This window comes from Antrostomus carolinensis, unplaced genomic scaffold (genome assembly GCF_000700745.2).
Source record: "Antrostomus carolinensis isolate BGI_N321 unplaced genomic scaffold, ASM70074v2 scaffold238, whole genome shotgun sequence".
Lineage (NCBI taxonomy): Eukaryota > Metazoa > Chordata > Aves > Caprimulgiformes > Caprimulgidae > Antrostomus > Antrostomus carolinensis.
The window spans coordinates 127,993-146,516 of record NW_010332038.1 but is presented as its reverse complement, the minus strand read 5'-3'; the positions used below and the strand labels follow the sequence as shown (position 1 = coordinate 146,516).

Here is an 18,524-nt window from a genome sequence, read left to right as displayed (position 1 = left end):
TCAAAATAGTTCTGCTTTTTTGTCTCCACCTGCTGCTATCTGGCAGAGAGGCATGTACATGAAATTAGGAAGTTAGAAATTCTTATGCTAAAGGAGTGTTTTATGTCTTTTAACTTAATGAAATCAGCCATTTGTAAAAACATAATTTTATAACTCCTATGACTTTTATAAACTTGTACCATTGCTTGAACTTTTTTATTTGTACAATAAAAGGTGGTGCTAAAATTATATATTCCTTTACAATCTCCAGTTTATTTTGGGAAAATGGTAGTGTAGCTAATCTGTTTTTGGAGGAAACGACAGTAAATCATTGAAGACTTGCTTTTAAAAAATAATTTTAGTACCAATGTGGTTTTGTGTTTATCTTGCACAGATAAACTTTTGTGTTATGCAGCATTATAGCATTCAGTTTTTTCCCCCTTATGGCAAACATTGTATAGCTGTCATAAGTTCTTTGCACTAAAAATCTAAAATAACTGTCCTAACTTTTTATGAGTACTCAAACTGCTGCTGTATTTATGTAATTGGCAAGTGAAATGCATGATAATAAAACATACTTTCTTAGGGAAAAAGATTAAAAGACTTCCCAGAGATTTCAATATGTCAGTTGGTTATTAATTTTTTGTTTATTAGTTTTTCTCTTTAAAGCACAGCATGTTTTTGTTTTCTATTTCAGGAATGCTCTTTGAAGGCTAAATAATTTGAATATGCATTGATTATTATTATTTTTTTTAATCTTAAAGTTTGGGTTCTAAGATATTAGAACTGTGAAAGAAACAGATGTTGAAATAGTGCAAATTAATAACTGTTCTGGGCAGATATCTTCAGTCTCTTCAAGCCAGAACAGAGACAATTAGTGCTGCTGATATGATGCTGCTTATTAGAGTTGTATGCATGTATAAAAATACAGTAGCTGTGAAAAGTTCCTCTATAATGATTTGCAGCTTGTCTGCCTGTGCACTGCATTGTATCAGTTGGCCACTTGTTTGCAGGTAACTAAGTGAAAAAAACAAAACAACAAAAAAAAGCCCCGAACCTGTTTGCTTCCCCCCACTTAATTCTATTTTGCAAATACATGAGTGAATTTGCAAGAGAAAAGAAATGTAAAAGTTTCCTTCTCGACTATAATCGTGGCTCTTCATCAGTCATCACTCTTCCTGCATTTTGTTCAAGAGGCTCTAATTGTCTGCATTTGGCAGGTTTAACACTTCCTGACAGAGAGGCTATTAAGGGGAAGTATTCTCGCATAACTGTCACAGGCAGGAACAAAGAACCTTCAAACTCAATGTGTGGAAACCACTAACATTCTTAAATGACCCTTTTCATGCATTTTATCCCTTTAAGCTAAAATTTGGAGGGTGCAGGGTCATGGAAAGCAGCAAGGTGTAATAAAACAGTAAACCCTGATTTTTTTTTTTTTTTTTTTTTGAGGGGGGAGGTTTTTTGCTAGATTTATCTCTTGACTTAAAAACAATTGTTATTTGGAAAAATCTCATTAACAGATGTGACTGGAGTAAAAAGACTTAAAACTGATGTTGCTTTCAGGACTGCTTTGAACTTAACAAGCACCGATTTGTGGAGCAGACTAGCTAATGAAAGGAAATTAAATTTTCTGACAACTTCCCCTGCCAGCCCCCTTATTCTTCGTGGGGCTGTTACTAGGTACTGAAGACTTTTAAAGAGGATTTTGTTTTATTATCGGACATAAATGAACCAGGTATGAACATTTCTTACGTATTTTTTTTAAAGTTCTGACCTGGGTGCTTTTAAAACGGATTGCCTTGAAAGCTTTAAAAATATCAGGTTTCATTTTAATGTTCATAACTCAGCCCCCATAGTTTCAGACACACTTAGCAGCTGGTGGTTTCCAGACATTACTGCCTTCCATACAAATGTCTTAGTGCATGTCCCAGCATAGTATAAATATTAGCAAATTCGGATGGAATTTTGTAATGTAACCTGTGCCACTGTAATTTAACCCTTTTTCTTTCAAGTAGAATATAGTGGAAATATATTGTTATCAGTAGAAGAAATCAGAATTAACTGCTGCAAGAGGAGATATTTGGTTATTAAAAAGTAAGCAATTCAAGTATTTTGGTTGTTATTCTCTGGGTTTCCTAGTACTTTTTTCTGTACCAACCTGCGGTGGTATGAATCACCTGAAGCAGTAAGTGGCATCAACAAAAGGATTTTTTCAAACTGTCATATGTTAGTAATGTGTGGACTCTTAAATGGAAACAATTACGCAAATCTTCTTTCAGGTACAGTTTAAAATTATGCATTTAAGGTTTATTCTGTCTTTAGAATGAAAAACTTAGTGAAATGCTTGTGTTCTTTCTTTGGTAGGGAAAAAAAAAATTGTCTTCAAAGAAGTTCTGCAAGTTTTCTCAGCCTGAATCACTCCTAAACAATAGAGAATCAACTCCCCCTACTGACAACAACTAGGAAAACACAAGAAATACCTACGAGGACAGAAACAGGCTGGCAGTGGACAAACTTTAACGATCTGATTTATGGTCCATTATTGATTGTAAACTTCTAAATTCTAGCATTAAATTCCTACAACTGCAGAAAATCATTCTGCGATCCTGGTTGTGTTTCCTGTCAGCTGATTCCTCGTTGCTTTGAGTTTAAGTTTACTAATGATGAGGTAGAATTTACATTCCACTTATGGTATTAATTTTACATTCCTTTGGCTGAAAAGGGTCAGAAGGTTGTAAAATCAAACATTAAATGAATCAGAGGAGACAGTAGTGCAATATATGACTGCCCTCAGGACATAGTGCAATGGCTGATGGGATTAACGTTGGGTCTCATTTCCTGCTTTTACAGGATGCAGATGAAGCTGTCAGAATTGCAAGGGAAATTGGTAAGTTCTTAAATTAGCTATGGTGGGATTTGTGTGCCTCTCAGCAGACATGGTTGACTAAATTGAATGTGTAATAAGTAATCCCGATAGAACAAATAATGTTGTAATAGTTTTTAAGTTCCCTGTTGCCTATAGGGCTGGAAGAATCTAGGAATTAACGCCCTGTCTCTTAAGTCATCACATTTTAGCTTTGGAAACTGAACTTTACAGAACAAGTGCAGACATGATTTGTGGAATGCATATAATATACAGTAATGAATAACTCGCTAAAGGAGTTATTTCAAAGTATATTTGCAATTGGACATGATAGTCAGAAGTTAGGCTTGAAACGTTTCTCTCTATATGGAGGCTGACACCAGTGATGTTATGATCTTCATTCTTCATCACTGTGTCGACTGCAATTAGCTTGAGTACCATCCAGACCACCAGCCTTTCTTCTCTGCTTTCTGGAATAAAGTCACTATTCAGCTTCTGAATATCGTACAGAATGGTGAAAAGAACAACAAGCAAACTGTCTGGGACTCATTTTGATGAAGGTTAAGTGTAATATGTATCTAATGAGTTTTAGCTTTTATTTACTAAAGCTAGGGAAAATATTTAACCATATGCTTGAAATTACACATGTTCTTAAATGCTTTCTAGAAGAAGAATCTAATGTGATAAGATTTTTCTTGATTTTTTTCTTTTGAAATTTTATTTTAATTTTAAGAGACAGTAGCTATGAGAAGCTATTTAAGTTCATCACAGGTACATACTTCAAAGGATGTATCTACATTTGAAGCTTCTCTTACTAATCTAGCCACAAATAACATCTCACCTGTGTCAAAAAGCTATGGCTATGCCTTATATACCAAATAGAAATTGGAACTTGCAGATGTCTTTTGATCAGTGTAACACCTTTCCACTTTGAGTCTAAATTGAGGTTCTTGCCCTGCACCAGTTAACTGTCCTGAAACCCCTCAGTGTAGGCTTGGTTGGCTTTTAGGCTGACACAATTGAAGTCAGTGTTTCTGTGAGTCATCCTGTATGTCCATGTTGGGAAATGAAGTGATTACTGATCCCTGTCATGTGAGCAGAAACAAAAGGAAGAGGTTATCAACCAAATTGGAATATTTGAAGGATAACTGTAAATAAAATTAGTTTTAGTCCTTAAAGAGGCATACATAGTATTATGACTTTATTTCTATTCATTTTCATTTTAGTAGTCTTTCTTGCTCTTGTTTTTTAAAGGTTTCCTGCAAGTATTTTTAAAGCAGTTTTGATTCATGTAAGTTGGAAGTTATTCAGTGGCTTCCTAGATACCCTTTAAAATGTTTTCTTGCTTAATTTTCTTCAGAGTTCTTCTGGGTTCTGTTGACTGGTTCCTGTTTTTGAAACCAGTAGCACTTTTGGAGGTCATTATATCAAGGCAGTCTTTAATCTGTGAAGTCAATTGTCAATTACTGACAGCTGTGTGGTGCTTTATCTAGATGACAAATTCTTAAACCATTTTGATACAAATAAGATTTGTACTGTGATGCTATGTAATGAAAGAAAAATGTCCTTTCTAGCTTTTTCCCTACCCATGTTTTTGACCAGTTGATCAATTTAGTTAAGTTTGTCTCTAATCATAACCAGTGATTAGAATAAAACACAATTATTTGTGATTTCAGAGGATCTAAAATAGGATGAAATTAAATTAGTCTGTTATATGAGGACAAATGCATTATATACATAAGGCACTTGATATGCAATTGAATACTTCCAGATTATTTTTAATTTCACTTATTCAGAGCATTAGTCTTCCAAGAATGCTTAAGTAATTAAAAAAAAAAAGCGCTGTAGGTCAGTGCTTAAAACTCTAAACCATTGTGTAATGTTCTCTTGCTGCCTGTGTTTTTTCCTGCTTCTCCCTGATATGTTCTGGCCAAAGATCCAGTAGTAGGGAACATGGCACTTCAGAGTTGAGACACTGCCTTTACCTGTTGCAGTGACTATTATTTATGGATACAAATTTTGTAAGTATGGGAGTAAAACCTACCTTTTACCCCTCATTTAAGATGTGTTCTCCCTAGTTGTCAAGAGAGAGATATTAGGCTAAATCAGGAAGTGAAAGAAGTTTAAGCACAAATTGATGTATAGACTCCTTTCTAGAGTCTCTCTACTCTGTTTGTGTGGACTGTTCTTATGATCCATTCTGTAGTGCTTAATCACACTGTCTTTTTTTTCCCATGCTACTTTTCAGTCTGTCTGTAAGTTGTAAGCTGGCTTCTTGATTTCTGAAGCATCGATGAAACTCCAGGAAGTTTTACTCTTCAGTTTGAAATAATTTAACAAGTATGAAATGCAGGCAGTTAAACTAAATGAAAGTCTATACAAAACACAAGAGGTGGAAAAATGTGTTTTTGTCATGTTTCATTTGACATATGTTTAGTTAATACTAGTTTTTCAGTTGTGGATATTGAAAAGAATGTGGTATTGCCACATGAAACATAGCTGAAACTGATACTGCACAATGCATTTTCTGAAGTGTCAGGAAGTAGAACAGACCTACTTCCTGCAACTTGATAAAAATGGTTAAATGACACTGAAAACCATGGTGGCAGAGGGCTGGAACTAACAACTTTGTTTACTCCTTTTGCCATTCAGATTCTCAGAATAGTAACCACTCTGGAAACAAAGCAGTCTGAACTCAATAGTACCTATTTAACAGCAAAAGTTTGCCTGCTGATCTTCAAATTTGACAGCTTTTTGCCTTCCAGCTTTCTAAGATTGTTTTAGACCCATCCTTCAGATGTATCATGAGAATGTGAAACTGTAGAACAAGAGTAGTTTTTATTCTGAAATTGATGTTTACTTCAAGGAAAGGATTGAAAACCTAACTCCTACTAAAAATATGCCTGCTTTGTGAGAATCTTCATCTCTGTTGTCGTGGATCCTTATAAATGCTATTAGAAATTGCTTGCATGCCTCTCCCTTCCCACAACTGATCCAACCAATCCATGTGAGCATACTTCAGCAATTTTGATTGCTGCTGAATAGTGCAAAAATGGTTAGGAGAATGATGAGTAATGCATCCTGATCCCAGCATCCTGTACCCAGTGAGTTTGCAAAACTTAAATTCTACAAAGCTTTCTTTTTCTGAGCACACATCAGTCTTTGGCATTGGCCAAAGAGCTGCTGTTTAGCTTAGTTCAGTGCCCCGGAGAGCACGTAGTGTTGCACACTTGGTGAGTGATACCAGTAACTCATGTATCTTGCCTGTAAGTTTAACCATGTGAGTTGATACATGAACTTGTATATTCCATAGCATATAAAGACTCACCAAGGCTTACTGCCAGTGTATCTGTTTTGCTATTGAAACAAAAAAAACCCCCAGTAAATAAGGACTAGATTCTGCTTACAGATTTAAAATCAGCAACGTATTCAAGAGACTGATACTTCTAGGCTGAAATTGTTAGCATAATCGATGGTGGTTTTTTCAAGTACATGGTAACACTGAATAAGATAGATTAGGTGATGGAAATTGCCATTTTGAGTTTGCCATAATAAGGCTTAAAACAATGCTTATTTGGGAATTTCAGACTTGCAACCTCTTGATTTGGAGAGTTTCCAGCTGGTGATAGTATTGCCAGAGGTGTAAGTTCACTAGTGTTACCTAATTAAATATCATTTTCTTGCAGGAAAATCATACAAGAAGTACGTTTTTCTTTCAAGATAGCCAGTGACTCATCTTGGAGCCTGATGGTTGAGAGAGATCTGGAAAAGTAGCTACAGCACAGATAAATTGTACTTGTGTAGATATTGCATATACTACATTTCATGAAAATGAGTTGTACATGCTGTTCACTGTTTGCAAACTAGAGTTATTTTGCACATGCCCCTTTATCTCTGGGATTGTAGAGGCATCGAATATACTTAATATAGTTCTGATCAAACCAGCTGTTACTCTGTGATTTATCCCATACCTCTCTGTGGGCAGCAGCAGATATTTCATAGGAGAACATAAGAAACACTCCAGCAAACTTATTTGCATGGCTTTCACCTTGTACCTAGTAACTAGAGATTGCTTTAGACTCTAAAGCATGAAGATGTTTAGCTTTTTGATCATCCCTGCCTAGAGGAACTTCATTTGTGTTATACATATGTTTATCTATTACCTTTCTGCAGCTTTCAGCCACATGAATGCTCTGTAGCATGTGGTTCCACAGTCTAATAACATGTTATTTTAGAAATTATTTTATTGGTTTTTTTGCTGTTTCTTTGTTAATTGAATGTTCTCTTGTACTGTTACTGCTTTCTTGCCTTCTTATCAACACTACTCTGTTCCTTATGCTTGTATCATGCCTCTTTTTGTGTCCACTTTGGTCTTTTTAAGCAAAAGGTTTTCCAAATCTTACTGGTTTTAATTATCTTCTCAACCTCCTTTCAGTCAAATGACTTTGAGGAGGTGGGTGTACTGTGTCACCGTTGCTTAACAGCAAGAATAGTTCTACATTCCAGAAAGAAGCTGTAAACATTAGTTACACATATGTGATAGCAGACTTGACCATTTCTGTTGGGAACCATATTCAATTGTTGCTTTCTGTCCCCAGATCAAACCTTTTTATAGAATGTATCTTCAATTTGCAGGAACTGATAGACTCTTCTTGCCAGTCAGTAGGAACTGGTTTGATATTTGACTTAATGTTATGATTTTCATTAAACAAAAACTGGAGACCAAAGGATTGATGAATTTTCTGTTATCCTGGAAACGTCAAAAAATTTCTGATCACATCCTTAACTTTCAAATATCTGTACATTTGTGTGGGAGGAAGGTGAAGTTCATGACTATGAATAAGAAATTGTTTTAGGAAGATGCTTTGAATTAGAATACTGTACTACAAGATAAACAATCACTACTAAATCTGCTTTTAAACTGCATACTGTACTTTTCTAGCATTCTGAAAACTAAGGTCCTGACTCATACCCATACTAAAGTGTCTTGTTCTGAGAAGAAAATATTACCACTTGTGTTCAATGCTGTCAGATTTATGCTGCTCACTTTTTCTTACTGCTTGTCAGTTTAGGAGAAAATGCTTTTTTATTGCTAAAAAAGTATAATAATTATTTTCTGATACTTATTATTACATAAATCTGAGCAGCACAGCTCTTTTGAGGTGCTCTGTTTTTTAAAATTCTGTGCTAGAAGTGTTGATAAGGTATAATTTGCTTACTGAATCTCTTGAGTAATAGTTTATGATCTTCTGCTTATTTTTGCTAGTAATCTTTTTAATAATTCTATCATAGCTATGGCTTATTTCAGCCAGCAGTAACAAAGGAACAAAATTTTGTTCCTAAAGAAATGTGTGCTTAAAAAGGTCAAATGCCTTTATTCATAAATCACTTTGTTCCTTGGGAATAATTCATTCGGTGCTTTTTTTGTATAAATTAAATGACGACAACCTTTCTTGGCTTTGGAAATCACCGCACTGACAGCCAAGTCTTGAAAAGAAAAACCTCTCCTTTCCCTCCCAACAAAGTGTTTTAATAAACGAAGTTATTGTCTACTGGCATTATTGGACATGTGGTCAGTTGTCATGTTCCTCTGACCAACTGAACAAAGTTTGAACTTCTGTCTAATTGTTCCCCGCTGTTAGGCTACCCTGTCATGATCAAGGCCTCAGCAGGTGGTGGTGGGAAAGGCATGAGAATCGCTTGGGATGATGAAGAGACCAGGTGAGATGCTGTCCAAAAGCTTGCCTTGATGAATGCTACAGTTACTAAAGTCCCATTAAGCCACTGTGAGCTGACAGTTGAGCAGATATGAAATGTTAAACAGAGAAATTTGATATTATTTGGTTTTCTCCCTTTTGTATAGAGCATGGTATACTTTGGGAGTTTGCATGTGTCTATTTAAAATTAGTTTTTGCATAAACCTTACAAAACACGGTCCATTAACTTGAGTAAAAAAACAACACTTACAACTGCTTTTAAGCCAAAGATAGACTGTAAATAACACTTTCCTGTATGCCTTTCAGAATGCTGATATATTAATTGTCTGTGTATTAGGTAGAATAGTTATTGGCCTTGATTCTCAAACCTTAATGTGTGCCATTCTTTTAAAGTTGATGAGACTGATTATTCATGGGTGGAAACACATAAGGTGTTTTCAGAATGTGCTCTAATAAATTGCATACTTCTGTGTTTAAAATATGTCTTGGCAAACTATTGTGCTTTTGCCTACTTGAAACAATGTTGAAATACACAGAAATTTTCATGTCTCTTAATGTTTGTCTGGATCCTGAAGGCTTCAAGATGCTTTGTCATTGACTTGAAGTTTTATGATCCATTCTGTGCTGATATTCTGGCAATGAGGAGCCTGGTTTCAACCCCATGTGCCACTGATGTTACAGAAAAATGTATTTTGGGGTTTTTCAGACTTGTAACAAAAAGCCTATTTGATCCAAAATTAGATAACCTTTTAAATGTTTTCTTTTCCCCATGGAGAGAGCAGCACATATGCTGGAATAAACTCAAAGTGCAACTCATTTTCATTAGTTTGATTTAGTCACCTGCAAGATTTTCTTATCATGATTTTGTGTTCTCAATTACATTTTTGTTAAAACCTAAAAACTGGAAAAAGGAACAATTAATGGCTAGCAGTTAAATTTTAGAATTAAAGAAAACACTAGGTGGTGGCTTTGCATATTAGAATGAAGATCTAGAATAATCTGCTTTCTTATGAGGATGCTTTGTTCCCACTGCTTTAGAATCCAAAATTACTGCCTTGATCTTGTTCAGGCAGAAATTGCATCTGTTGGACTTGAAAGGAAGGCATTCGTTATTTGTTTTGCTCAGAAAGTAGCAAAGGAGCTTGATTAAAGTAACTGTATAAAAATCAAAAACTGGATCTAAAATCATGGTTGCTAATTTGTTTTGGAGGAAAGTTGTGGTTATTGTTTAGAAAGTCACCAGATAGAGCTGAATGGTATCAACAGAAGCCAGCTAGAGATGTTTTTTGTTCATTTGCATACAGAATTGATTTAGTAATATTAGTTTGAGATGCTTCCCTTGTTTGTGGAAAGCTTTTGAAATACCATTCAGCTCCTTATTTGGCAGTGGTAAATATAAAAAATTGCTCTTATAATAACCCTTTTGGTTAGTTATGCAAGCCTTCTCTTTACAGTGTAATTTTATAGAGTAATATCTCAAAAGTGCTAAGAGAGAATACCTAGGCTGGGTCACAGATCAACGCTAGTTACTGATTGTATATCAAGAAGAAATGCTTATTTCAAAATTTACAGGTAAGCAGCAATGAAGGCAAAATTAAGTTGGCGAAGTACTTGTTGCAGAAAGATAAAAGTGTGATTAAGAGAACTAAAGATAGAAACAGATTTACTTCATATTTACGTATAAAATAGAGCATTTGTTCCTCTTAGTCTTGAAGAAATATTTGTGAGATTGTAAAATATGTTGTACATGACTGTTAATTGCTTTATGGAGCTAAGATTGTTCCTTTTATGTGTCTGAAGAACATCTGACTGTGTTTTGAAGGTGACTCAACTTGTTACTGACAAAAAAATGTATCTGATAGTTTTAGTATCTCATGAAAAGTTGTTGACCTCATGTGTCTTCTTGCTGCATCCAAATCCATGTAATCATAAAAATAAACTAATTTCAGTTATTGGCAGAGTCTGAGAAGCCAGTATCTGAATGGACTTTTGTATTTCAGGGTTCGTAGATGCAACATGAGTATGAAGAATTGTTGATAGTATTTTGATTTGTAAACTTGCTTTGGCTTTGTCATGTGGGATTAATTCCAAATACTGTTTGGGGGTGGGGGGAAGCCTTATATAAACTAATTTTAGACTTTTGGATTTGTGAAATGATCAAAATTGTTAGATACTCTAAATATTATTATATTTAACCTATAGCCAAGATTTCTGTAACTTTTTAGTATTTCTAACTAGAAATAGGAGAATACTTTTATCGCTGTTAGAATTATTTTTTTTTTCCTTGGAATAGCTCTTTGTGCATGTGACTGTGAATGGCTGCCATGCTGCCCACTGCCTTTTTATCTGGGTAGGGCTGCTATTGTATTTCTTCAAATATGAATCCCTTCTAACTCTCACTTCTCTTGCTTTTTTTCCAAGTTTCAGTCAAATTCTACTGTGAAATTTTGTGTACAGTTTGAGCCACTAACCCACATCTGAAATTAAAATAACCCTATCTTCACTCTAATATAATCCCCAGTTAGTTGCCTTGGTTTAGATTAGTTGAATTTAGGATACCCACTTCTCATTCTATTGAAAATGAAATGCAGATTTCTGAAGAACAGTTTACATTGAATTCAGGTTTGTAGATTCTTCACAGCCTGAGAAGGTTTTGCTGCTGTACATATCTGAAAGTATTTGTGCCTTGGTGTAGCTGATCGTCCCAGCTCTGGTCTTGTATATGAAGAGCCTCTGTGCTTGCATCCCAGAGGGCCTGATCTGAAAGTGCTTTCCAAATACAGGCAACATGAAGTTCATGAATGAAGTACAACAAAACATGACTAGGGTAGGTGTCTGAATATCTAGAAATTTTCTGTATCATTCCTTCTTCAGTTGGGAGAAACTGAAGGCTCCCTTGCTTTCAGTATGCTTATAACTGTATTGTAACTAAGTCTTCAGGCTTCCTGGCTTCAAATGGTGTGCTGGCACACATGAATTCCTCCTAAAGAGGAATTCAGTTGAGGACCCTGTCCTCTCCAAAGAACAGATATAAATTTTCTGGCAGAGGTTGTGATGTATCTTTGCATGCAAAGATACTTACTGGTATGTAGGTTCAGTATCAGGGGTCATCATGCAGTGACTACTAGCACTTGTTTTAAACTTCACGGATTTGCAGATAGAAATTAGTTTCTTTAGTTGGTAGTTTCAGCTGCAAACATGATAATATCTAAGTTAGAAATTTATACTGAATTAATTTCTAACAATTACTTTTGAAAAATATGAAGCTTTGTGCTGATTCCAGTCCCTCACCCTACCTTTTCCCCAACTGTATCAACTTCTGTAACTTTTCATAGGTATTGAAACCTTGCATGCTTGCTGAGTATCTGTTCTGAAGGCTTTCAACAAGGCAGCTTCCAGAAACAGATATTTAGAGATATGATTTAACTTAAAATAACAGGAAAATATAAATTGCCCTGTTACTTAAATTACTTCTTGGTGTTTGTGCCAATTTTATGAACTTAAGTCAAACATCTGCTATCAAATTCCAAGAACCTCTTATAATTTCCCTTCTGTGGTCCTATGGTACCATGTTATATTTACTTCCACTGTTCCACAGTTGCTGTTCTTCTTTGGGATGGTACAACAGGATATGTGGGAGAACTGCTAGCAAATTTGGTTTTGTACTCTTACAATTTTCTGCAGTTTCCCACCTTCTTTCAGAAACATCTGTTGAAGTTTTTTTCCTGATGATGTAATCTTCCAGTGGTTCTGAAGGAATGAGCAGTGAAACTGGAAGAAGCTAAAGTGAAAAAATATGTAACAGATAATTCTGAATCCCATACCTTCTGAGTCAAAGAGAATCTGAAGTGTACAGTATGAGAGGACAATGCTTTAAAAAAAACTGAAGTGTTCCCTATTACAAACATGCACATTGAGTTTTCTTACCTCCCCAAAGCAGTGTGTTTGGCCTGCCACTGCTCTGAAAAAATGGGAGTGTATGGATTTGGTGTCTTTGGTCTGCCCTGCACAGGTATGTGCTGTGGAAGTGTTCAGATTAGGGGAAGGAGTCAATTGGATGAGTGAAGAACAATGTTTCCTAAAAACTTTCTTTAACACAGATTTCCATGCTATGTGTGTAAACTTAATGTAAAATGCTGTGACTAGGTAACTTTAGTGGTTTTGTTTTTTTTTTTTTTTTTTTTTTTAAATTTGGGATCAAGTTGAAGCAATGGACATTGGTTTTGTGTATAAAATCAAACACTTGAGTATTTATTGGTTATTTAACCTACCAGTCATGGTTTTAGAGGAATTCTACTGTACTAAAGGTTATCAAACATCTGTTTTTAACTAGATGGCCTTTTTAATTCTGGCCTTGACAAGAAAACACTATTTTCTTTTACTTTTTCCTTAATATTGGAAACTGAAATATTACATAATGACTGCAGTTTTCTATTAGTGTCTGGCTGCCTCCAAAGAAAGTGGTGGTTTTAATTAAAGCAGCAATGTTGATTTGAGAGCTGTAGGCAGAAGGTTGGCATGGGCTGTCTCACTTCAGACAACCACAAAAAAAACTTGTGGCAAGATCAATAGTTTTTTCAGTTCCAATGCCTGTACTGATGCAGGGAGGGTGAGGCTGTGTTAGGTACTGGACTCTCTGTTTGTTCTTGTGGAAACTCATAAGATGCTTGTGAGCTCATTCCTGCAGACTGTCTAGATACCCTTGAAATGCAGCCTTGCCCTTGAGTATATTGATGATCCTGCCTTAGTATGGCCCACAGGCTGGGGGTGGTGTATTCCAGGTCAATGATAGAGGTTAAACTAGTTCCAGAATAATGGATTCCTGGGGAGATTCCCTTGTATTGAATTCCAACTAGAGGATGAGCTGCTATGTTAGAGCTCAGTGATCTAACCAGTTTTTTACCCATCTAGTTCTGTACCTGTGTAGACCGTAACATTCTGTCTTGGAGACTGTTAGGCTCTTGCTAAAGTTGCGGGAGATATCTACTGTTCTCCTATATTCTCCCCTAATTCCTGGGTGCAGTCATAAAAGACAGGTAGATTGATCAAGCATGATATTATCGATAGTGCCTGAGAACAGACAGCATTTCTCATGTATCTAGAAATACCTTTCAGAAGATCTTGCTCCATAACTCTTTATTGGAATTAAAGTGAGGCTTACCAGCTTGTCATTCTTGTGATTCTTTCATACTTTTCTCAAAGATGGGTGCAGTGTTTGTCTTCCTCCTTCCTCAGGAATCTCTCCTGCCCTCTAAATGCTCTCAAAGATGACAGAGCAGTTTCACAATGACCTAAACTACCTTTCTTAGCATCTCATTTGGTCTTTACTGACTTGTATGGGTTGATTTCTTAAGAGGTTCTTGATTCCATCTTCTTTTGCTACTGGGAATTCTTCTTTTTCACCTAATCTAATGCCTGTGTTGAGAATTTGTCCCCAGCATCCATAAGAAACCTCCCACCTTGCTTGTGGTCTTCTCTGTTGCTCTTCCAACAGGTGTTGGGGAATTAGTTTCCTGTTAAAAAACCCCCAAATCAACAGGATCACCCTCCCTCCTAAACCACTAACAAACCAAAAAACCACCCCTACCTCCCCCCCCAACAACTTAGTCCAAAAAATCTGTAACAAAAACACACAAACACTCAAGGTTCTGGAGACTCAGATCTATCTCCATTTGCTTAGTATGATCTCTTTAAGGAAAGTAAAGTGTGTTTATCACTGAAGTAACTTTTATTACTGAGCAAATGCAGCTACACATCTTTGTAAGATACAAACAAGGTCAGAATACCTGACTGAGATAGTAATTTCTGTTATATATAATTTAAAAAATTTACAGATGTATGGATTAGATAATTGGGCACTTTTTAAACAAGTATTGCAGTTTAGATTTCTAATTAGCACATACTTCAGTGAAGGAAAAATAGTCAATTGTGCATAAAAAGTTTACAAAAGGAATCAGAGCCTTTGATATAGGAGTTAAAATAGCTCTAAATCTGTTCCAGTAAGCTCAAACACTGTGTATGACTGTTACCTCACTTTGTTTTTTTGAACAGATCAGGTAGTGATCTGAACAGAATCACAAATCTTAATGTCCCTTTTTCTCTTTATTAAGTAATTCAATATATTGAAGTTAAAATTAATTTAGGAAAGATTGTACACTGAATATAATATCTCAGAATTATAGTGTATATTATTCCACAATCTTGAAAGAAAGTGAAGAAATACCTTTAAACTTGTGCATCTCAATACTGTACATTTATCTGTCTCACATTTCTCTTGTCCAGGTTTTGTTTGTGCAATTGAACTACAGTCAAGAGATGGAAAGCATGGAAACTTCAACTCAATTGTGCCGTAGTTCTTAATCAGGACAGAAATATCGGGGCTGCTGCATTTCAGTAGTCGATCCCACAGAAATTTACCCCAAACTTCCCATGTGTATCTACATGAATGGGACTGCTAAGCCTGTAGAAAACTTATGTGGAGCCTTTGGGTCCCCACATTATGGTACATTTCACCCTGAGAAAGCTGTACATAAAGTTGTTTCAGTGGTTATGCCCCATAGGAGTAATCTGCATGGAAAATAAAGTAAATAAATATGGTGTCTTACAGTCTTAATTTGTTTGACTAATTACATATGTAAAAGAGAAAAGAGGGAAGTATATGGAATGTGTGGTATAACAACCTTTAATGCAGGGAAAAACTAGTAGTACAGCAGGTATGCTGTATGAAGTGTGGTATCTTCAGGTTGTGTGTTCAGTGATTGAATTTACAAGATTGCAATATTATATCTGCAGTTATCTAATTGATGTGCAACTAACTTCTGCTATTCTTGAGTATTAAGAGGGCTGTGCACCTTAATGGTGAGCTTCACCTTTACTTCTGTGTAACAAATACATTTTAATTAATGTTTTTTAAAATTGGATTACTTTACTACTTATGCAGAAGAAAATGCCAACAAATAAAATTAATACAAATAATTGTTGTAAATGCCCAGACGTTTTAAACACTCTGAAACTCTCTGTCCTTTGAGAATGTAACTTTTTTTGTCTTTATAAGAAAAGAAGGAAAAAAGGGATACTCATGAAAGAATCAAAGGCAAAGGGTAAAACTTGGTTTTGGACATGTGTGGTGACTGGTGAAAACTGCCACATGACTAATGAATAAGTGTTCTTTCTCCTTGTATACTTCAGAACTTGAAACTTTTTAAATACAGATTATTCTTTTTGTTTCCATTACTTAAGGGAGGGTTTTAGGTTTTCATCTCAAGAAGCTGCTTCAAGTTTTGGTGATGATCGCTTACTGATAGAAAAGTTCATTGATAACCCTCGTCACATAGAAATCCAGGTTTGTATTACTGTTACTTATTATTTAGTTAACAATACTTGAACTCCTAAACTAATCTAAGTTCAAAACATTTCAAACACTGCAGTAAATAAGTCCTAGAGTCTTGTGTTTTCCTGTGTCTTGGACCATTGCTGAAACTGTGGCTATCATACACAATACAGCCTTCCTGTTTTTATTCTCTAGTCTTTCTTTAGCCAGGAAGACAATGAACCATGCTCAATTCGCTGGGGGTGGGAGGTTGTAGGCATCTGTCCTGAGGGCTGGAGCTTGAACTCTGGGTCCTTACTGCAGTGCTTAAGCGCAGCAGAGGATGTAGGAATTCAAGTGCTGCCATGCTTAACATTTTTCTTGCAAGCTCTAGGTGGTTTTGTCAGTATTTTTGATTTTGTTCTGAAGTATCTAATGCTCTGTGGGAACTCAGGAAGATTTGTGTCCTTTTTTGGGCAGTTTGTGGTTCAAAACCAGGTGTATTCTCCTTAATTTCTGGATTGTGACTGTCTTTTAGTGGATCTAGTGTTAAACCACATGTGTTAATGCAAAACAAGACTTGTTTGTTTTGGACAGACTCTTTAACAAAGTTACAATTTTAAAAGTTATATTGTGTTTGATCTTCTGTAGGCAATTAAATTGGGTTTGTCAATAGCCTTCAATAATCTTTGAGAAGAAATCTATATGGATTATTTCTATTTCATCAATAGAAACTTCATTTATTTTTGTCCAAAACATAAACTCTTTCTAAGCTGTGGCATGTTTTCTTTTACAGTGAGAGCCTGAAGTATTTTGACAGTAGCTCTCAATAACTGAATGAACCAACAACAATAAATTTGATAGTGCAGAATGATTTGTAAGAGAAAAATATTTAACATTTTTTACTCTGCTAGTTATGCGGCCACTCAAACTTGATACTTCCTATGTTTTTATTTATTTTAGATTTCCATGTAAAACTTGTCTGTGCACAGTCTAACTTATTGCATATGTCAAATGAAGAAACAGTATGTAAAAATGAAGTTTAAACCCCAAACTATTATCTTCTGAAGGGTCATGGAAAGGTATATAGTGAACACTTAGTTTCAGCATTCATCTTAGGTTGCAAAAGTGGTCAGGTTGTTAGAGCATCTTTCTATGTTCTCTTGTCATAGCTAATAATTTTTGTCTACCTATGTCTGTTTCTTTCTTTTTTGTATGCAAATCAGTATATTTTAATGATCTATTCCTTCTGGTGCTTGCAGGAGCTTCCTACTGACTTTGATGTATAAAGTTAGATGAAATTGATTCCTCCGTACTTTGAGTTGGGGCCATATTTTACATTGTCTTAATTCCTTTAGGTTTAAAAAAGGTTACCTAAAAAAAAAAAAAAATTAGGCAGGACAATATTTAAGATCAGTAGAATTTCACCTAGATTAAATAAAATAGTTTTACCATTAATAATTTAGTTTTATTCATAGTAAGTGTACAATGAATGTTTTCTTTAGAGAACACTTTGATGGTACCTTTTAACAATATCATGGCATATCATTTTAACTTCATGTTCTAATCAGCTTTAGGACGTTGACCTTGGTTAATTTTCAAACTGCTAAATATATAAACAATTTGAGACCAGATGCCAAGTATTTATTAATTTAGCAGTAACTTTGAAATAGATCTTTTTTTAACATTCTCATATAGTTCCAAAGCATTAGTACTTAAAATTGTTAAATAAGGGGTTTCCTGTGTCTAGCTATAAAACAATCACTTTGTAAAACATGAGAAAAGACTAAAACAATTAACAGGAAAATAGAGTCCAAATAGACTTTATGCTTGAACTGATTTGAAGTCTTGTTCTCCTGAAATATCTGATATAAAGGACCTGAGTTTAAAGTAAGAGTACATGGAATGTCTGACTATTACTTGGCTTAATAGCAGTCCTACAACTGGAAACAGAATTTAGCTGAATTGTGTAGGAGAGGTTGCAATACACTGTATTTAATTATTCTGACATGTAGATGTGCCTACCACAAACCAGGACACTTTCTTTTAGGAATATTTAGAAAAAAAGCTGTAGCTGTGACATGTATTTTAAGTGAGATGTATGCTAGAATCTCACATCATCTCAGAGGTGGATTTCAACATTTTGTAAATATCTTCTGAAATATAATTATTCTATATTCTATCTTCTTTAGTTCTGATAATGAAAACAGTGGGCCCAAAATGAAAGTAAAAGTCTCACATTAGATGTTATTCTATTTATGATTACATTTTCATAGTGTATGTTTGTGCATGTTTCTTTTTAAGCCATGTTAGTTGATAATGAAAAAGCATTTGTTTTAAGATCCAGGTTGCAGAAATTAAGTAGGATACAAGAAATGTCCTGAAGTGGGGGGGGGGAGGAAATTACTAGTTGGCTTGAAAAATATTTTATCCCCTTCAGGAAAATACAGAGAGAGAAGAGAAACACAGGAACTAATTTTTACTGAAATATTCCAGGACTTTTTAGTTTGTTTTGGTGAGGCTGAATTCTGTGGAAAGCTGTAGGCTTTGTAGCAATGAAACAGAAGTGCTTATGAGGAATGATTCTACTTACAGGACAGTGATTTTTCCATCTGAGTATCATGCTATGCCCTAGAGGCACTGCTTTAAAATT

At 35.2% G+C, this 18,524-nt stretch overlaps 1 protein-coding gene across 1 annotated transcript in view; it reads left to right on the top strand.

Annotated features, from left to right (window-relative positions):
* Window positions 1-18,524, top strand: part of LOC104529133 (propionyl-CoA carboxylase alpha chain, mitochondrial) — a gene marked incomplete at both ends in the record, with an annotated part of 179,698 nt that overhangs the window by 38,933 nt on the left and 122,241 nt on the right. Inside the window, 3 exons of the mRNA XM_010173337.2 lie at window positions 2,833-2,869; window positions 8,488-8,566; window positions 15,802-15,904. Coding sequence (XP_010171639.2) covers window positions 2,833-2,869; window positions 8,488-8,566; window positions 15,802-15,904 — 219 coding nt within the window. The remainder of the gene's footprint in view (window positions 1-2,832; window positions 2,870-8,487; window positions 8,567-15,801; window positions 15,905-18,524) is intronic.